The sequence below is a fragment of the Anomaloglossus baeobatrachus genome, unplaced genomic scaffold, assembly GCF_048569485.1.
Source record: "Anomaloglossus baeobatrachus isolate aAnoBae1 unplaced genomic scaffold, aAnoBae1.hap1 Scaffold_4980, whole genome shotgun sequence".
In the NCBI taxonomy this organism is placed as follows: Eukaryota; Metazoa; Chordata; class Amphibia; order Anura; family Aromobatidae; genus Anomaloglossus; species Anomaloglossus baeobatrachus.
Window position 1 is genome coordinate 1 of NW_027444334.1, and position 22,154 is coordinate 22,154.

The 22,154-nt window shown below is 51.1% G+C and overlaps 1 protein-coding gene across 1 annotated transcript; it reads right to left on the bottom strand.

Moving 5' to 3' along the window:
- Positions 1 to 1,404: 1,404 nt before the first annotated feature.
- On the bottom strand, positions 1,405 to 20,186 carry LOC142282121 (oocyte zinc finger protein XlCOF29-like; the record flags this gene model as incomplete). Its single annotated transcript, XM_075332940.1, has 5 exons — positions 20,108 to 20,186; positions 19,799 to 19,978; positions 19,639 to 19,717; positions 19,458 to 19,555; positions 1,405 to 1,495 (listed from the first exon to the last, which is right to left on the bottom strand). Coding segments are annotated over exons 1-5 (526 nt in total), but the record flags the coding sequence as incomplete, so codon positions are not given.
- Positions 20,187 to 22,154: the final 1,968 nt, after the last annotated feature.

A 22,154-nucleotide genomic window follows, 5' to 3' on the forward strand; every position in this document is an offset into this window, starting at 1 on the left:
TTGACGTCAGCGCTCTGGCCGGGAACTTCCTGCCTCGTCGTTATGGTAACGCGTTACACAGCCCGGCCCCGTACCAGAGAACAGCAAGTCCCAGCAGACCGGCGATGGAACGGAAGGTAAGGTGAGCATATAATATGTGTGTGTGTGTGCGTGCATGTGTGTTTGTGTAAGTTTGTGTGTGTTTGTGTGTGTGTTTGTGCATGTGTGGAATGACAGAATAGGGGACCAGGATGGGACATTTTAGAAGTTGTGGAACGGATCGTCAGCATTGCAATGATTTCCTATAGGAAATCTTGCTGTGCTGAACGAGTACCTTGATTAACAAGCACAGTCCCAGAACGGATTGTTCTCGTTAAGCAAGGTACCACTGTATTCAAATAGATACTACAATGCCTGTTCCCTTTCTACTAACCCAAATAATAAACCGAAGGGTGTTTCTATTGCTTTCCACAAATCCCTTCCCGATCAGATTTTGGAGTCGCGAGTCGATCTGGACGGTAGATACATTTTCCTTATAGTGCGTATTGTAACATTTATTTCCTCAACACAGAACAAAGACCATTTGGAGTCAAAGTTTTGCAGTCATTGGCTGAGTTCACCGGGGGTGTCTCTATCATTCTGATGAGATACTATGTAGATACAAGAGGAATGGGCTCTGCCTCTAGCTCCTCCCTCTCCCTCCTCCCTGTTTCCAGCTTCTCCCTCAACCCCAAGTTCCTCCCTCTGCCTCTAGCTACTCCCTCCTCTCGTCATCATAGAGTCTCAGCAGTAATAACAGATCGGAAATATTAAATTTTCTTTATGTCCCATGTGTAACTCAGAGGCAGCAAATCTATTTTACATGTACTGCGATTGACCGGAAAGTAGGAATTTCACTGCTCATGGAATGGTGTCTCGTCATAAAATGGAAGTTTGGCAAGAAAGACTGGACCTTCGTAACGACCCGATCAGCACATTCAGCAGAAGGGAGAGAAGGAAGATTCAGCAATAAGATGTCAAGATTCTAGGACGTCACCAGCATCATTACCCTCCGCTTTCTCTCAGGGGTCCACCATACAGATTAGATTTTTCTTCCCATGATTTTCTGAATTGTATGCACATTCTACGTACGTTGTCATTTGGCTTTGCAGATTAGAGATCTGGGCACCTAAGGGTCAACATCTTCTAATTTCAGGGGATAGGATGGATCCTACCTGTAAGATCTGGCTGATACAGATCTCACTCCAACAGAAGGGCATCCAATGCCCAAAATAAAGGGGACAGTTTTGGGAGGAGGAGCATGTGGGGGTCTAGCAGCAGAATGGTGACCATTTTCTATGATGGGACTACAACCCTGATAAAGCAGCCACAGCCGGAGACTGAGAAGAATCTGTGACTTCTCTGCATTTAGTGGTCACTACTCACCTGGGCGGTTATCTGTAGGAATCTCCTCTTTACTCCGCTCATCACCCCTTACATATGTCTCTGTAGTATTAATATGGGTCAGATCTTCACCCTGAAACAAATATTGTAAAAGTCACAGACAGATGGAGAGGTCCCATCTATGATCAGCTCTAAGCCTGCCATCTCCACCGCTCTCATTACACAAGTATAACACATATAATACTGGAGGATAAAACAAGACTGAGCACAAGACCTTCACAGCCGTCTACACATCATAGGGAGATTTCATGGCACCTTCTCTCCATCTACCTGATGATCCTGAGGAACATCGGGATCTTCTTGTTTAGAGTCCTGCGGGAGAAGAGGACGGGGACATCTCTCTGGTGTTGTCCTCTTACTGGATAGAACTGGAGGAGACACATACAGGGGCTGAATTCATTCCTTACATACAGATAATTATAGGCCATGTGTATTTAGTCCTATTACCTGGTGATGTGAGGGGCTGGGGAACCTCCATCATGACGTCCTTGTACAGATCTTTGTGTCCTTCTAAATACTCCCACTCCTCCATGGAGAAATAGACGGTGACGTCCTGACACCTTATAGGAACCTGACACACACAACGATACCGTCACCCCCGATCCCTTCATAGCGTTACTGTATAATGTCCCAGCATTCCCAGCAGTGTCACCTCTCCAGTCAGCAGCTCAATCATCTTGTAGGTGAGTTCTAGGATCTTCTGGTCATTGATGTCCTCATGTATCGGAGGGTGAGGTGGAGGCCCCGTGATTGGGCTCAGGGGTCTTCCCCATCCCTCAGACACAGGGGCCTGACAGCGCTCACTAGAGGTCTTCTTCACTACTGTGTAATCCTGGTTATGGAGAGACACAGTAATAAATCTCACTCCAGACATTTCCAGAGTCCTCACCTCTCCAGTTCTGTCCATCTGTTATTCCCATAGATAAGAATGATGTAATGTAACGTCATCAGAATCTCTCACCTCTCCAGTAAGCCGGAAGAGGATCTCTAGGGTGAGGTGTAATATCCTCTCCGCCATCTTGTCCCTGTCCATATCCATCCTTCCCGGGGCAATCAGGAGAATTCTCTTATATAGAAGATCTCCACTGAGAGGATCCGATATTGTAGGGACCTGAATGGGGAGAAGATGACGATGTGACATGATAAAGAATCCTGTATAGTAATATAATTACTGGAGACTTTATATCCGATCACTGGCAGCAGAAATAACGCTAACACGTATGACATGAAGAAGAAGACAATTCATGGTTTTGGGCTGCGGGAACCAAAGTGAAAATCCTTAATCCAATAATATTGAGAAGCGGGTTTTACTCCACATGTATGGCATGTGACCATTTTATGAGTATTCGCCTGTTGGGAATTTTGTTTTTTTTTAATTTTTGCCATTGTTTGCGGGGGTTTAGCTTCTCAGATTTTTTCGTCTGATTCTTAGGGCGGCTTTGCACGTTGCAACATCGCACGTGCGATGTCGGTGGGGTCAAATCGAAAGTGCCGCACATCCAGCGTCACTTTCGACATCGTAGTGTGTAAATCCTAGATGATACGATTAATGAGCGCAAAAGCGTCATTATCATATCATCGGTGTAGGCTCCTACTTTTTCATAATTACGCTGCCGCGACAGGTACGATGTTGTTCCTCGTTCCTGCGGCAGCACACATCGCTGTGTATAAGGCCGCAGGAGCGAGGAATATCTCCTACCTGCCGCCGGCGGCTATACGGAAGGAAGAAGGTGGGCGGGATGTCTACATCCTGCTCATCTCCGCCCCTCCGCTTTGATTGGCCGCCTTGCCGTGTGACATCGCTGTGACATTGTACGACCCGCTCCCTAAGGAAGGAGGCGGGACGCCGGCCAGAGCGACGTCGCAGGACAGGTGAGTGCATGTGAAGCTGGCGTAGCGATAATGTTCGCTACGCCAGGAATCACAAGATATCGCTGCTGCGACGGGGGCGGGGACTATCGTGTGCGACATCGCAGCATCGGCTTGCGATGTCGCAACGTGCAAAGCCCGCCTTAGACTGCAATTTTTTTAAATAGTCTCAAAAATACTGTAGAAAATTGACACTAAAAAAGACGTGGCTGGACGAGAAAACCAACCAGTGCCAGGAAGCTGCTGCCAAGGCAGATAACATAATAGGATGCAGCCTCCTGTCCGGAGGCACAGATGCTCCGGACAGGAACAGTTTTGCCTCTATACAAGTCACTAGTGCAGCCACACTTACAATATTCTGCACAATTTCGGGCTCCAGTGAATGAGGAGGACATAACTGAACTAGAGCGGGTGCAGAGAAGAGCGACCAGTAAAGGAATGGAAGGTCTGCACTAGGAGGACAGGTTAGCAAGCCTGGGGTTATTCATTTGGAAACACAAAGGCTACGGGGCGATTTTATTACAATGTACAAGTATATCAGGGGCATTACTGAGATATTTCTAATGAGCTTTTTACAACTGAGGCCTGCAATGATGACAAGGAGGTTTAATCATAATCACAGATGGGGATTCTTTACTGTAAGAGCAGTGAGAATATGGAACTCTCTGACACATGATGTGATAAATGTTGATAGACTACAAAAAATTCAAGGTGGGCTTGGATGCCTTCCATAAAAAGTATATTATGGCAGGTTATCAAGACTAAATTTTGTGATGGGACATTGATCCAGGGAACTAGTCTGATATTTTTAGAGTCATGAAGGCATTTTGCCCCTAGGAAAGGTATTCACACCCCGTAACGTTCCACTTATTTTAGCATCATACCCACAAATGTAAATGTATTTTATTGTGATTTTACGCGATATACCAGCATTAAGTGACAAGTATTTGTGAAGTGTAAAGGAAATGATAGATGGTTTTCTAAATATTTTAAAAATATAAATCTGAATATTGTGACGTGCATTTGTATTCAGTCCCTTGTAGTATGATGTCCCTGAGTGACCAATTGCCTCCAGAAGTCACATAATTAGTAAATTGAGTCACCAGTATCATTTATTCTCATTATAACTACAGCTGTTTCGTGAAGGTTTTACAAGTTTTGTTTCAGAACATTAGGGATCAACCAGCATCTTGAAAACCAAGGACCGCACCAGACAGGTCAGGGATAAAGTTGTGGAGAAGAGTAAAGCAGGGTTCAGTTATAAAAATAAATTAAAAAAAAAAAAAAATAGCCAAAGCTCTGAACATCTCACTAAGCACTTTTCAATCCATCATCCAAAAATGGCAGGAGTATAGTGTGGAGACACGAGGGTCAGTGGGTACAGTTGTCCGCTGGCCTGGCTGTCTTCAGAAAGACCGCTCGGACCAGGGCTCATCCCACTGAACGCTCACACTCATTTTTTGTGGGCAGAACCAGGGGTGGGATTCAAATTTTTAACAACAGGTTCTCTGTAAACCCTGCCCATTTGAAAACCACACCCATTCAGTAACCACACCCATTGTGTTAGCCACACCCATTTTCACGCACTTTCCTCAACTAAAAAATACAAGTAATTTAAAGTTATATCTCTTTCCCCTTCTTCCCCTCCTCTACAGTCACTCTCCTGTCCAGCACCAAATGTTCAAGTCACTGTCACTCTTATTGTATTAAACGCTTTTTCTACAGTTTTTAAAAATTATTACTAAAGGAGCCCTGCTAAAATTGGAATGGACGACGGTCACAAACCACCGGGGGGGTCACTCAGAAATCCCCCGCGCTGGCTACCAGTACGTCACAATCGGGGGGTAACAAGTGGGGTCACCCCTCCTTTATACCTCCCGACCGACAGACAGAGCACGTGACGCGCTCTCTAGCGCCCCTCTTATAGTCAGGCCAATTATGGAATTGCCCGACAATAAGCAAGGAGGCCGCTATACTACTTATGCCGATTATTGAAGGGTCCCCGGTGAGAGTAGGGTATATATTCCCCCGACCTCCGCGGGCGGAATATATAAAACCTCCCCGAATCTCACTGGCCTCCCCACAATAATCCTTGGCACAACTCGCTGCCACCAACCGCTTCACGGTAACTATTAGCCGAACACACAGACGTGGGATTCAAGATCGAGATAACAGAACAGCCCAAGATTAATTATATAATTTAATCAGCCTAAAGCACACTAGAAACTACAATATATACAATAGGGAATCTACAGAATATACATATGTCAGAGTACAGTTACAGATAAAGCATGGTTTACAAACAGGTATGCAGTTCAATCAGTTACCTTGTGCGTCTGGCCACAGGGGGGCGCTGTAGACCAGGTTTCTAGGAACTCCCACAGATGTTTCCTGCACGTGACCCCCAGCGAAAGAACCCTGGAAAATGGCCGAAATAGGGTTATCAACCTGGACAAATCCAGGTCCCCTCCTACCTTCGTGACCTCAGAGGGAGCACTGCTCCACCCCTGGCTGGAGTTATGGACAAAATCCACAACATGGAATATGGCCATAACTTGGCCTGGGAGCGTCGTAGGCGGACGCCAATGCTCTCATTGTGACAGCTATGAATTTAGCTACAGAACGAGAGGACTCGTGACTTGTCTACTAGTTCCACATTGGCTGATATCACGCCTGGGGTATTTCCCAAGCTCCCGCTCCCATAAAAAGGGTGTGCCAGCATCGTCCGCATGCGGAGACACCATTTTTATGGTTGCCATATTTATCGGAAATATGGCTTGCGAGATATGAACCATTTTTTACTGGAGTCGTTCTGTCTGGATACTTCCAAGCTTGCTAATGAGATAGCAGCTCCTACCACAGGGTCACGGCAGGGAGTCATCCTGTGTCCATTGTTCCCACATCATCTCATCTCCATATCACAGGAGATGGCCATGGAGGTGTAACACCTTCACAGATGCTGGACATTGAGAACAAGAAGGGAGGGGGGGCACTGCCAGGGAGTGATGAGCGATTATGACTGGAAGTCATAATTCATCTTCATATCCCGGGATTTGCCTCACACCTCCCCCCTTTTGAGGGCGCTAGGGGGCAGCACACTCCGGTGTTCCCCCGTGCGCCCGTCCGCGACCTCTCCTTGTCGGGACAGCCCGTCTGCGTTACCGTGGTCACGGCCCCTTTTGTGGCGAATGGTGAAGTTGTATTGCTGGAGCGCAAGGCTCCATCGCAACAATCGCCCATTCGTCCCAGAGACGGTGTGCAACCAGCTGAGGGGATTGTGGTCCGTCTCCACGATGAAGTGGCGCCCGTATAGATAGGGTTGCAGACGCTGCAGGGCCCACACTATGGCCAGGCACTCCTTCTCCATCGTGGAATAGGCCACTTCCCTTGGTAACAGCTTCCTGCTCAGGTACAAGACTGGGTGCTCTTGGCTCGCAGAGTCCACCTGGCTGAGCACCGCACCGAGGCCGAAGTCACTGGCGTCGGTCTGTACTACAAACGGCCGCGTGAAGTCGGCTGCCTGTAGCACGGGCGGGCTGGACAGGGCGTCCTTTAGGGCCTGGAAGGCTGTCTCGCAGTCCATTGTCCAATCGACTGCAGAGGGCAGCTTCTTCTTGGTGAGGTCCGTCAAGGGCTTTGCCAGGCTACTATAGCGTGGAACAAACCTCCTATAGTACCCGGCGGTCCCTAAGAAGGACATCACCTGCTTCTTGGTCCTGGGGGTGGGCCAGGATGCGATGGCCTCCACTTTCTCAGGCTCGGGCTTCAGTGTTCTCCCGCCTACCCGGTGACCGAGGTACTGGACCTCGCTCATGGCCAGCTGACACTTTCCCGGCTTGATGGTCAAACCTGCCCGGTGGATCCGCCTGAGCACCTGTGCTAGATGCTCTAGGTGGTCCTCCCAGGTGGGACTGAAGACGGCAATGTCATCCAGGTACGCGGCCGCGTACCCTTCAAGTCCCTTGAGCAGGGTGTTGACCATCCGCTGGAAAGTGGCAGGGGCATTCCTCATCCCGAATGGCATCACCGTGGACTCGTACAGTCCAAATGGGGTAATAAAGGCAGAGCGTTCCCTGGCCTTGCGAGTCAGGGGGATCTGCCAATATCCCCGGCTCAGGTCCATGATGGTCAGGTACTGAGCCCCGGCCAACTGATCGAGCAGGTCATCGATGCGTGGCATTGGGTACGCATCGGCGACCGTGACAGCATTGAGCCCCCTGTAGTCCACGCAGAACCGAGTGGTTCGGTCCTTCTTAGGGACGAGGACTACAGGCGAGGCCCAAGCGCTGTTGGATGCCTGGATCACCCCCAGCTTCAGCATCTCGTCAATCTCCTGGCGCATGTGTTGCTGCACCTCCAGGGAGACCCGATATGCTGAACGCCTGATCGGGGGATGATCCCCAGTGTCCACGTGATGGACAGCCAAGTTAGTCCTTCCGGGCTGGTTGGTAAACAACCCCCGGAAGGGGTGTAGGGTGGCCCACAGCTGGGACCGTTGGTCCTCCAAGAGCTGGTGGCCAACCTCCACATCCTCAATGGATCCGCCTGCCCTAACCTGGGCTAGCATATCCAAGAGGGTCTCCGCTTCTCCCTCCTCGGGCAGGTTGCACACGGGGAGCGCACATGCCTCCCGCTCATGATGTGCCTTCATCATGTTCACATGGAAGGGCTTCCGCCTTCCACGGGCAGGGTCCAGGGTGACCAGGTACGTCACAGGGTTGAGCTGCTGGTACACGAGGTATGGGCCTTCCCAGGCTGCCTGAAGCTTGTCCTGTGGTACGGGGACCAGTACCCACACCTCTTGACCCACTTGGTAGGTCCTCTCACAAGCGTTCTGGTCGTACCAACGCTTCTGATCGGCCTGGGCTTGAGCCATATTGTCGTGTACCAGTTGCGTCAAGGCCTGCATTTTGTCCCGGAAGCGCATGACATACTCGATAACCGACACTCCAGGGGTGGCCAAATCCCCTTCCCAAGCCTCTTTCACCAGAGCCAGGGGGCCCCGCACACGTCGCCCGTACAGGAGCTCAAACGGTGAGAATCCTGTTGAGGCCTGTGGAACCTCCCGGTAAGCAAATAACAGGTGTGGGAGATACCGCTCCCAGTCACGCCCATGGGAGTCGACCAACATCTTAAGCATCTGCTTTAAGGTGCCATTGAACCGCTCGCACAGGCCATTAGTCTGTGGATGGTACGGGCTGGCCACCAGATGTCGCACCTGGACTTGCTTACAGAGGGCCTCCATCAGCTGGGACATGAATTGGGTCCCCCGGTCAGTGAGCATTTCCTGGGGAAAACCCACTCGGGAGAAAATCTCCAGCAATGCGGTGGCCACCTTGTCAGCCCGAATGGACGACAAGGCCACTGCTTCTGGGTACCGGGTGGCATAGTCCACTACCGTCAGTATGAAGCGTTTCCCGGAGCTGCTGGGGATGGCCAGCGGGCCGACCAGATCCACAGCCACCCTCCTGAAAGGCTCATCGATGATTGGCAGAGATACCAGTGGGGCTTTGGGGTGTGGCCCCGCCTTCCCCACTCTCTGACAGGTTTCACACGAACGGCAGTAGGCAGCCACATCGGCCCCCATTTTTGGCCAGTAGAAATGCTGGTTTAACCTGGCCTTGGTCTTAGCGATCCCTAGGTGTCCGGCCATCGGAATCTCATGTGCGATCCGCAACAACTCCGTCCGGAACGGATAGGGTACCACCAACTGTCGGTCCCTGGGCCACGCCTCCGGTGAACCCTGCTGGACCGTGGCCCGGTACAGCCGTCCTTGGTCCCAGACCACTCGCTCCGGGTCCGAGTCCGAGGGAGGCTGTGCCGCCTGCTCCTTAAGAGCTTTCAGGCTGTCGTCAGCTTCTAACGCTGCCTGAAACCCCTGACTAGATGTGGCCAGAATCGACGAGACTGTCACATCTTCGGTCAGTACCCCGGGACCTGTGTCCTGGCCTCCACCTGACTCGGCTGCCACTTGGTCAGAAGGGGAAGAGCTATCGGACCTCCGGGAGGCCCCTTGGCTTCCAGCACTCCCACTGCGGGTGACAGCGGCCACAGCCGCTGCGACCGTGGGTCGTGCCTGCTCCTCCTCCGTTCCTGACCAAGTCGCCGGTTCAGGCAGACCTACCTGGCTTCCTGACACCCCGGTTGTGGGGGAACCATGCACCGAGATCTTACCTGGGAGCACTTCCGCTCCTGGACCGGCCCCAATCTCACCTGCCTGTTCCCCTCCTGCAGCAACAGAACCCCGCTGTGAAATCTCTGGGGACCCCACATTTGCTGTGGTAGCCCCCACCCCACACACTGGTCCTCCCCCTGCAGCACCCTGCTCTCTGCTTATCCCTGCAGAGGGCAACAGATCCCAGCTCACAGGCTGATTACTTGTAGAGGCATTGTCACACCTTTCTCTGACCCCCTCCCCTGTCACAGCTGCAGCTGTGTGTGTGTCTATGGTGTCTGTGCAAGCAGAAATATCAGAGTTCACTCCCCCCTCTCTCACATCATTCATAGATAACACATTAACATTGTCAGGAGTCATGTCCGTACTGGCTGGAGGTTCAGCCCTTGGTGGGGGCCCAAACTGGGAGGTTATCTGCCCCAAATCTGTCCCAAGTAGCACGTTTGCGGGGATCCGATCAGTTACCCCCACCTCCCCCACCCCTCGCCCTGCGCCCCAGTCCACATAAATGTCAGCAACAGGCAGCGCCGGGTCAATGCCTCCAATCCCGGAGACAGCGAGGGTTTTTCCAGGGATCAAGTCTTGGGGGGACACCATCTCAGGCCGCACCAGAGTCACCTCCGAGGCGCTGTCTCGCAGTCCCATGGTCACAGACCGGCCGACGGTGACAGGTTGGAAGCTGTCCAGGGACCTACCACCACCCCCACCCACACAATACACCTTGGGCGGCCCTTGGGACGGGGACGGAGCCGGGGCCTTGGGACGCTGAGGGCACATGGCCTTGAAGTGTCCAGGTAGGTTGCACTGGTGGCACCGTCTTGGTTCTGCCACGGGCCTGGAGAGGGGAGTTGAGGGGGACACCCCCTGCAGTCTAGGGGCAGGTGGGGCAGTCGCAGAGTTCATCTTACCCCCTCTCCAGGTGCTGCTGGTGGCTGCTCTCCTGGCCTCAGGAGCCCGATTGTTGGTGTAGTCATCGGCCAGGGCAGCTGTAGCCGTGGACCCCTTTGGCTTCTGGTCTCGGATGAACTGGCGGAGATCCTCAGGGCAGTTCCACAAGAGTTGCTCCGTGATGAACAAGTCCAGGATCTCCGGTCCGGTGGAAAGCTGCAGGCCTTGGGTCCAGTGGTCGGCAGCTCGGGCAAGTGCCCGCCGGTGGTCAGCCCAGGAGTCCTTTGGTCCCTTCTGTAGGCTCCGGAACTTCTTGCGGTAGGACTCTGGAGTGAGGTTGTACTGTTGGATCAGGGCCAGCTTGATGGTGTCGTAGCCCTGATCTGCCTCAGCAGGCAAGTCCCCAAGGATATCCAGGGCCTTATCCCTTAAACGGGGGGTCAGGTATTTGGCCCACTGGTCCTTGTCCAGATGGTGCTGCAGGCAAGTCCGTTCAAAAGCAGTCAAGAAAGAGTCCAAGTCTCCATCCTTCTCCAGCACTGGGAAGTCCTCAACACGGACCTTTGGAAGTTTGGTGTCTTGAAGGTCACGTGTGGCTGATGAGGGCCGGAGCTGAGCTAGCTGCAGCTGGTAGTCACGCTCTGCCTGGCGCTCTTCACGTGCTGCTTGCCGCTCCGCAGCCTCACGCACTGCTTGCCGCTCCGCAGCCTCAGCGTCACGCGCTGCCTGTCGCTCACGCTCGGCCATGAGTATCTCGTAGGTATCCCGGTCTCCAGCCTGGAGAAGGGCCATAGCCATTTGAAGAAGGCTATCCGAGCCTCCCAGGCTCGGTGGAATGGCACGTGGTGATCTGCGGCCCGCTGCGGAGCCTGGTGCTTCACTGTCCATTGCAGAGCGGAGGGCTGGCATCTGGCTCGTTGAGGACCCTTGGGTGAGCTGCTCCTCATCTTGTCCATCAGTGCCAGGTTGTGCAATGTCCTCTGCAGAGCTGTTTTCTGGCGTCGAGCTCCTGGAGGACTCGTGGGCAACCTCCTCATTACTGTCCACAGCACCGTCCTCCCTCTCTTCGGCTCCTGCTTTAGCATTGGCCAGTTGCCTAGCTCTGCTCCTGGTGCCATCAGCCATTCTTGCAGACTTTTGGTCACTGACACAGAACTGACACCTGATGCCTCCACACACCTTACAGTATCTGCACTCTGACACTCTAGTGTTGAGCTAGTCTGAAGACCCCAGCAGCCACAGCTGCTGCAGGCAGTCTTTAGTGTCTGGGAGTATGGGTCTCACACTCACACACACTATTATCTCGATCCCACCGCTATGCCACCAATATGTCACAAACCACCGGGGGGGGTCACTCAGAAATCCCCCGCGCTGGCTACCAGTACGTCACAATCGGGGGGTAACAAGTGGGGTCACCCCTCCTTTATACCTCCCGACCGACAGACAGAGCACGTGACGCGCTCTCTAGCGCCCCTCTTATAGTCAGGCCAATTATGGAATTGCCCGACAATAAGCAAGGAGGCCGCTATACTACTTATGCCGATTATTGAAGGGTCCCCGGTGAGAGTAGGGTATTTATTCCCCCGACCTCTGCGGGCGGAATATATAAAACCTCCCCGAATCTCACTGGCCTCCCCACAATAATCCTTGGCACAACTCGCTGCCACCAACCGCTTCACGGTAACTATTAGCCGAACACACAGACGTGGGATTCAAGATCGAGATAACAGAACAGCCCAAGATTAATTATATAATTTAATCAGCCTAAAGCACACTAGAAACTACAATATATACAATAGGGAATCTACAGAATATACATATGTCAGAGTACAGTTACAGATAAAGCATGGTTTACAAACAGGTATGCAGTTCAATCAGTTACCTTGTGCGTCTGGCCACAGGGGGGCGCTGTAGACCAGGTTTCTAGGAACTCCCACAGATGTTTCCTGCACGTGACCCCCAGCGAAAGAACCCTGGAAAATGGCCGAAGTAGGGTTATCAACCTGGGCAAATCCAGGTCCCCTCCTACCTTCGTGACCTCAGAGGGAGCACTGCTCCACCCCTGGCTGGAGTTATGGACAAAATCCACAACATGGAATATGGCCATAACTTGGCCTGGGAGCGTCGTAGGCGGACGCCAATGCTCTCATTGTGACAGCTATGAATTTAGCTACAGAACGAGAGGACTCGTGACTTGTCTACTAGTTCCACATTGGCTGATATCACGCCTGGGGTATTTCCCAAGCTCCCGCTCCCATAAAAAGGGTGTGCCAGCATCGTCCGCATGCGGAGACACCATTTTTATGGTTGCCATATTTATCGGAAATATGGCTTGCGAGATATGAACCATTTTTTACTGGAGTCGTTCTGTCTGGATACTTCCAAGCTTGCTAATGAGATAGCAGCTCCTACCACAGGGTCACGGCAGGGAGTCATCCTGTGTCCATTGTTCCCACATCATCTCATCTCCATATCACAGGAGATGGCCATGGAGGTGTAACACCTTCACAGATGCTGGACATTGAGAACAAGAAGGGAGGGGGGGCACTGCCAGGGAGTGATGAGCGATTATGACTGGAAGTCATAATTCATCTTCATATCCCGGGATTTGCCTCACAACGACCTTCCCCCTACAGATTCCATCCCATGTGGCTCCTTTCCCCCAACAGATCCTATCCCATGTGGTCTCTTGCCCCCTGCAGATTCCATCCCATGTGGTCTCTCCCCCCCCTGCAGATCCCATCCCATATGGTCTCTTGCCTCCTGCAGATTCCATCCCATGTGGTCTCTCCCCCCCTGCAGATCCCATCCCATGTGGCCTCTTTCCCCAGCAGATCCCATCCTATTATGGCCCCTTTCCCCCTGCAGATTTCATCCCATTATGGCCCCTTTCCCCCTGCAGATCCCATCCCATTATGGCCCCTTTCCCCCTGCAGATCCCATCCCATTATGGCCCCTTTCTCCATGCAAATACCATCCTATTATGGCCTCCTCTCCTAATATAGCCACATATAGCTCCCCTCTTATGTGGCCCCTCTCCCCATATAGCGACATATAGCTCCCCTCTTATGTGGCCTCCTCTCCCCATATAGCCACATATAGCTCCCCTCTTATGTGGCCCCTCTCCCCATATAGCGCTCCCCTCAGGTGGCCCCTCTCCCCATAAAGTCACATATAGTTCCCATCTTATGTGGCTCTTCTCCCCATATAGCTGCCATGTTATGTGGCCCTCTCCCTGCATCTTCGGCCCACTGAGCGCTTACCTGGCTGCATCGGCGGCCTCTCCTGTGTCTCCCGTCCTCCTCCGCGGCTCTCTGGACGCTGACAGACGGCAGGAGGAGGAGATACCTTCTCACGCTGCCGTACCATCTCTGCAGCGTCAGCGCGTCACTGCACGCCGAGTCAGGGAGCCAGTAGGCTCCACTGAACCAGGAAGTGCGGCGCGGAGGGGCGGGGATTCATTTGTGCTAGTGTCTTAAAGAGACACTAGCACAAATGAATACAGAGAACCGGATCGCCGCAGGTGTTTCTTGCCGGTTCTGGGAACCGGCTGCTATTTTAACAACCGGTTCTCCAGAACCGGCTGAATCCCACCCCTGGGCAGAACACTTCTCAGACAACACAGGGTGAGGGAACCACACCTTGGTAGGATGTTACTGGTTCTCCAATAGGAAAAATCATATTGTGCATTTCCAGAAAGATCACAAGATGGTACAAGCGACAGCCTCACCCATCCATTGGCTCACGAGGGATTAGAATCTTTGCGACTTCGGGGCTTCCTGGGCCAACTATCCCAGTCAGCAGCACCTCGCTTTTGATGAGCACCCACTGAGAGGAGATAGCGGCAAGCTTAGAAAGCTGAACGAAGACAGCAAGATATGTAGCCAGGCAACTGAATTGTCCTCACCTGGGTTCTCCAGGCACAATTGTGGGCTCAGCATTGAGCAGTGAAGCAGATCTGTGATCTTCCAGCTAAAAATGTGGATTTTAGGCTGAAGTCCTGCAAAATGAATGTGGAAAGAGGAGCAAAGCCCTTTTTATACCCTAAGGTCTCACTTCAGAATATTGTGTCTTACAAGATTGGTGGTAGATGGCCGTTCTCTCATTGGTTCAGTTCAATTCGACTGCATAATATTCCTCTAATTGACATTGTCAAAGAGGCTGAGGCAATCCATATTTAACAGGATATAGGGCTCCAGTCAGTCTGAAATTAAACAATGGCCAACTTCTCTTGATTTGGCAATCAAAGAAACAAAAGGTCTGGCCTAATTAAGAACCATTCACCCCTCACACAAATCTCTAGATGCCAAGTTGTCACATATAGCACAACTGCACAATGACCAAGACATGGCCGTCCACCTAAACTGACATCCCAAGCAAGGAGAGCACTAATTATAGAGAAGCAGCCAAGAGGTCTGTGGTCAATGGAGAAACAGGAGCGATGCAGAGCTCAGGGGGAGAATCTGTCCACAGGACAACTATAAGTCATAAACTCCACAAATTTGGTCTTTATAGAATAATGGATATTTTTTATAAGTAAAATAATAAGAATTGAAAATTTCTTCACAGACGCCTTCATCCAATTTACCTGCGATAGAGCTGTTTTATAAAGTAGAAGGGGCAAAAATGTCACCTCTAGATGTGCAAAGCTGGTAGATGCATGCCCCCAAGAGCCTAGCAGCAGTAATTGTAGTGAAAGGAGGTCCTGCAAAGTATTCACTCAGGGGGCTGAATACTAATGCACATCACAAATTTCAGAGTTAAATTTCTTAACATATTTAGAAAGTCATGTATAATTTCCTTTATACTTCACAAGTGTTTGTTACTTTGTGTTGGTATCACATAAACCCCAATAAAATCCATTTGTGGCTTGTAATGTTAAAAATGTGGAAAAGTTCACTGGGTATGAATAGTTTTTCAAGGAACGGCAGGTCTACCTTCAACCTAAAAAACTATGAAATTGTGTCATGAATGTTCTCCAGTCCACACTCGAGCTATTTTATGTAGACCCAGGGCTTTTTTTGTTAAAAAAATATTTGCTGGTACGCATCTCTGAGGCGAGGTGCGGGCGGGGGGGGTGCTGTCAGGCGGCCGGGAGATCCTGTGCACGGTTTACCTGTTGAGGCACTGGGTGGCGGAAAACGGCAGTCCCCATAAAGCTTCACCCCCCAGATGGAGGGGGCAGCGGCTGATGGAGGGGGGAGGTAGATGGAGGGGGCAGCGGCTGATGGGGAGAGCGGTGGCAGATGGAGTGGGCAGCGGCTGATGGGGAGAGCGGTGGCAGATGGAGTGGGCAGCGGCTGATGGGGAGAGCGGTGGCAGATGGAGGGGGCAGCGGCTGATGGGGAGAGCGGTGGCAGATGGAGGGGGCAGCGGCTGATGGAGGGAGGGAGACAGATGGAGGGGGCAGCGGCTGATGGGGAGAGCGGTGGCAGATGGAGGGGGCAGCGGTTGATGGAGGGGGGAGGCAGATGGAGGGGGCAGCGGCTGATGGGGAGAGCGGTGGCAGATGGAGGGGGCAGCGGTTGATGGAGGGGGGAGGCAGATGGAGGGGGCAGAGGCTGATGGGGAGAGCAGTGGCAGATGGAGGGGGCAGTGGCAGATGGAGGGGGGGAGGAGACAGATGGAGGGGGCAGCGGCTGATGGGGAGAGCGGTGGCAGATGGAGGGAGCAGCGGCTGATGGGGAGAGCGGTGGCAGATGGAGGGGGCAGCGGCTGATGGGAAGAGCGGTGGCAGATGGAGGGGGCAGCGGCTGATAGCGAGAGCGGTGGCAGATGGAGGGAGCAGCGGCTGATGGGGAGAGCGGTGGCAGATGGAGGGGGCAGCGGCTGATGGGGAGAGCGGTGGCAGATGGAGGGGGCAGGGGCTGATGGGGAGAGTGGTGGCAGATGGAGGGGGCAGCGGCTGATGGGGAGAGCGGTGGCAGATGGAGGGGGCAGGGGCTGATGGGGAGAGCAGTGGCAGATGGACGGGGCAGCGGCTGATGGGGAGAGCGGTGGCAGATGGAGGGGGCAGCGGCTGATGGGAAGAGCGGTGGCAGATGGAGGGGCAGCGGCTGATGGGAAGAGCGGTGGCAGATGGAGGGGCAGCAGCTGATAGCGAGAGCGGTGGCAGATGGAGGGGGCAGCGGCTGATGGGGAGAGCGGTGGCAGATGGAGGGGGCAGGGGCTGATGGGGAGAGTGGTGGCAGATGGAGGGGGCAGCGGCTGATGGGGAGAGCGGTGGCAGATGGAGGGGGCAGGGGCTGATGGGGAGAGCGGTGGCAGATGGAGGGGGCAGGGGCTGATGGGGAGAGCGGTGGCAGATGGAGGGGGCAGGGGCTGATGGGGAGAGCGGTGGCAGATGGAGGGGGCAGCGGCTGATGGGGAGAGTGGTGGAAGATGGAGGGGGCAGGGGCTGATGGGGAGAGCGGTGGCAGATGGAGGGGGCAGCGGCTGATGGGGAGAGTGGTGGCAGATGGAGGGAGCAGGGGCTGATGGGGAGAGCGGTGGCAGATGGAGGGGGCAGGGGCTGATGGGGAGAGCGGTGGCAGATGGAGGGGGCAGTGGCTGATGGCGTGAGCAATGGCAGATGGAGGGGGCAGCGGCTGATGGCGTGAGCGGTGGCAGATGGAGGGGACAGCGGCTGGTGGATGGGGCAGCGGCTGATGGATGGGGCAGCGGCTGAGGGGGAGAGCAGCGGCAGATGGAGGGGGGGCAGCAGATGGAGAGGGGGCGGCGGCTATAACTTACTAATGCGGCACTTGCAGGGATCGCACTCCTCAGCTTCCACAGACGCCGGAGTGAAGCTGAGGGGAGCGGCTCTGGCCCCAGATCCACAGTGATTAGAGAGATCGGTCACAAGGCCGGTCTCTCCAATCAGAGCTGGGGGCGGGTGAAGCAGAGGTCACCCAGCTCCAGCCAATGATCAGTGCTATAGCTGCACTGATCATGGCTGGATTTCAACCATTTTCATTGGCTGAAACATTACAGTGGCTGTGATTGGCTGAGAGGCGTTCGTCAGCCAATCACAGCCTCTGTAGGTCCGGGGAGGCACCACCCCTCCTGAGGTCAGGCAGGTCCTGCAGCTCCATTAGCTGCTTTGCTTGTGCCTCCGCTCCACACATGGCTAATTTGTACAGTTTAAAGAAACCACCCAAAAACACAACCTCTAAAAATATTTCTTTATTAATAATCATAAAAAGACCAAAAGAGCCACCGCTTGAATTATAGAATATAGATCGATCCAATACAGGAGAAGGTGGATTCCCTCTCCTAGCCTGTCCGGTTTGCACTGACAAGAGCCCTAGTATTACAACTGTGCTATGTGGGACTCCTGTGCTATCCAGGAGTCGAGAGATTGATATACTGACTATTTCTGTGAAATGTGGCTATCTATATGATATAAGGTGTCTTCACCTAACAACATCCCATTTATGCTGAGACAATTTTCTCTGGCTAAAAGGAAGTCAAATATGCTTTATTGGAGATTTTAAGGCGTACCAAGCAGGCATATTTTGCCGCCGCTTTATTTACCTTGGTAGTGTTTCCAAGTGTTGTTGGCAATTTACCCCTGATGAACCCCCGAACATTAAGTTAGGAGGGGGAGAAACGCGTCGGGAGAAGCTTGGGGTACCGGCCTAATAGGTGGACCCAGGAGCTTGATCCTAACTGCTGTTTTTTACAGTATCTTGACTGGAACACATGTTCAAGTCTAATTCAGGAACCAACAGAATTTAATTTATACGTTTGTCCTGTTTTCACACAATTCACCTGGTTGGTGGTGGGCATAGACCAGCTAAGAGCAGGGATAGTCAGGGTTAGCCATCTTAAGCGGGGGGTGTTCAAAACATTAAGACACGCTCCGCTGGTAGGAAGGGCAAGTAGTAGATCCATGTAGCCCCTTCTAGACCTATATAGTCTATCCTACTATGCATTTCATACTATAATCCTGCACACTTCCTCTGCTCCTCATTTGGTCATACACTGGCACATTGTCTTTTGTCCTCTATGTTATAGACATTTGGTGTCTTTATATGTCTTTTTATGATTATTAATAAAGAAATATTTTTAGAGGTTGTGTTTTTGGGTGGTTTCTTTGGAATCTTACCTCGTTAATTTATCTATTGTTGTGGTTTACTCTAATTTGTACAGTTTACAAATTAGCCATGTGGACAGAGCCAGAGGTGCTCTTCAGATTTTCCAGTATGCCGTACCAGCGCAAAAAAAGCACTGTGTAGACCAAATACTTTGGTGCAAACTTGCCGCCATTTAGGAAAAATTCACGATCCACTTGGACCAATATGAAGAATTTGACACAAAAAAACATTAATCAATACGAGAATTCAAAAATCGGCTTAAAAAAAAACAAAACAAAAAAAACCCAAAACACCACAATTGATGAGTTGGATGTGAGTTTTGTGGTGCGGAGCCCGTTATATCGGCAGACGGGATGTGACCGGAGGCAGAAATATTCAGGGAAGGGAAAGATTTTACACTTTCTAGATAAATCCTCTCTTCCCGGGATGTAATGGCCTCTAATGCCGGGATCACACGGCCGGATAAAGAATCATCACAGCTTCATCCAGAAAACTAGGACAAGTCTTTTCTTATTTGTCATCCATATACAATCCGGTATTTACAGCCGCTATTAATAATTTACAAGACCATTTACAGCTTCCTCCATTACAGAACTGCAATGTACCCGTAACACAATGTCTGCTGTATGGTGGAGCTGGTGGGAATCTGATGGTTTGTGCAGACACAGACCTGAATGGACGAGTCTCCTCCGATTTACAGAAGACACTAGAGGATACTGGGATTATTCTCACACAGATTCTGTCAGTGAGAAAGAAAATCCCCATCTGCACTGCCACATCCAATAACAATGGTCTGAGGGCGAGACGCTGTGTTATTTTATGGACAGAACTGAAAATACAGTAGTGTGAGCGAGAACTAAAAGGAATCATCAAAGCTGTTATCTCTCCTAATCCTGCCATCTCCACCGCTCTCATTACACAAGTATAACACATATAATACCGGAGGATAAAACAAGACTGAGCACAAGACCTTCACAGCCGTCTACACATCATAGGAGATTTCATGGCACCTTCTCTCCATCTACCTGATGATCCTGAGGAACATCGGGATCTTCTTGTTTACAGTCCTGTGGGAGAAGAGGACGGGGACATCTCTCTGGTGTTGTCCTCTTACTGGATAGAACTGGAGGAGACACATACAGGGACTGAATTCATTCCTTACATACAGATAATTATAGACCGTGTGTATTTAGTCCTGTCTATTACCTGGTGATGTGAGGGGCTGGGGAACCTCCATCATGACGTCCTTGTACAGATCCTTGTACAATATCCACCTTATAGGAACCTGACACATACAATGATAGCGTCACCCCCGATCCCTTCATAGCGTTACTGTATAATGTCCCAGCATTCCCAGCAGTGTCACCTCTCCAGTCAGCAGCTCAATCATCTTGTAGGTGAGTTCTAGGATCTTCTGGTCATTGATGTCCTCATGTATCGGGGGGTGAGGTGGAGGCCCCGTGATTGGGCTCAGGGGTCTTCCCCATCCCTCAGACACAGGGGCCTGACAGCGCTCACTAGAGGTCTTCTTCACTACTGTGTAATCCTGGTTATGGAGAGACACAGTAAGAAATCTCACTCCAGACATTTCCAGAGTCCTCACCTCTCCAGTTCTGTCCATCTGTTATTCCCATAGATAAGAATGATGTAATGTGACGTCATCAGAATCTCTCACCTCTCCAGTAAGCCGGAAGAGGATCTCTAGGGTGAGGTGTAATATCCTCTCCGCCATCTTGTCCCTGTCCATATCCATCCTTCACGGGGCAATCAGGAGAATTCTCTTCTATAGAAGATCTCCACTGACAGGATCCGATATTATAAGGACCTGAATGGGAAGGAGATGAGCCGATTTGTAAAATTAATGGAGATAAGGGAGGTGAGATATAATTTGGGTACTAAAAAATATTCAACATGAAATGTGCTATGTAAATAGTACAACTGTGAAAGTAGCACATTATCTGAACGGAAAAATAACATATAATTGCTCCCGGAATAAGAGTAGGAAAATACAAAAGAGCAAAAACAAATCATTTCCCAGTTTTTCGATTAAGAACAGGGAATGGAATTAGGATTCGATGTATTCTTGTTTTTAACAGAAGACAAGGGGCCCACACATGACGTACGGATCTGTGCACTCGCTGACGCACAATTTACCACCCATTTCTTGTATGAAGGCAACAAAATGGGAAAATTAACCCCATTATAAAATGTGCCCACTTTATATTTCACTCCTAAACTGGAAAAATTATGTAAATAATTTTTTTTAGATATTCTAAACTGGTTTCGGAGCTCGTAGACTTTAACCCCTTAATGACCGCGGTCAATAAAATTATGTCCTAGCGGTCATAGTGTTAATCCCCTCCCGCTGCTGCCGGCAAGCAATAAAGAAATAAAGTGTATACCGCCCCCCAGCATCGCAAAATTTCCATGGTTTTAGCTACCGAGGGAAGCTCAGACCCTGGAGATCACGATTCGGGCTGAAAAAAATGATTTATCTCCCATCTGGCAAGAGCAGTCATATCAGATGGGAGATAAGTCGCCTCCCCCGGTCCCCCGATGTGGCCAAAGTGCCCCCCCCAGTCCCACACACCACCCGATCATCTAAAATGGCCGGCACGCGCGCTGCGCTCATCCTCCTCCTCTGAGTTCTGTTGTATCTTACATGTCAGATGTGACATCAAAGTTCTCCCCAGGTCCAGCCAGGTCACTCCGTCAATCCCCAGTCTCCCGTTGCCTCCTGCAGTGACTATCCCCTACGATCCCTCCTCTTCCTTCTGAGAAGATACTGGCCACATGTGCAGAGTAGCTCTCAGATGGCTCCTTGCTACTAGTGACACTGAGCTTACTGCAGCTCACACTGCCATGCTGTGGACCCGGGGAGTGTGAGTGTAGCTTCACTGCAACCACACTCCTCACATGGAGGGTTTGCACTTCCAGAAAATGGGGGATACATTCACTGAGCATGCCCCCCATATTCTGGAAGGTCCATAGTCATCGTAGGACCTCCAAAATGGATTACCGCGGGCTAGATTTATTTTTCTTTTCAATAAATTGGTGAAAGAGGAAATGTGTTGGGGAGTGTTTTTTCAAATAAATGTTTTTGTCTTTTTTTTATTACTGACTGGGTTAGTGATGTCGGGTATCTGATAGACGCCGTAAAGCCTAACCCCAAACATCATCCCATTTATTACCCCATTTGCCACTGCACCAGGGCAATGGGAAGAACCAGAGCGAAGCGCCAGGATTAGCGCACCTAATGGATGCGCCACTTCTGGGCGGCTGCGGCCTGCTATTTTTAGGCTGGGAAGGGCCAAATAACCATTGTTCTTTCCACCCAGAGAATACAAGACCACAGCTGTCAACTTTACCTTGGCTAGAAATCCAATTTTGGGGGGAACCCACTTTTTTTTTTTAATTACTTATAAATTAAAAAAAAACAGCATGGGGAGACCTTCATTTTGGAATACCAGCCAAGGTGAAGCTGCCAGCTGTGGTCTGCAGCCTTCTGCTTTAGTCTGCTTTACCCCAGCTCGTTTTTTTTGTTTGGTTTGTTTTTTTTTAATTATTTAATTTATTCTTTTTTTTTTGGGGCTAAATACAAGGTTAAACACCCTTGAGTGCCTCATGAAAGTTACTAAATGGTGCCAGCTTAGAATATGCAGAGGGGTGGGACATTATATATGTGTTTGACATCTATTTATCTAGCTATCTATCTATCCTAG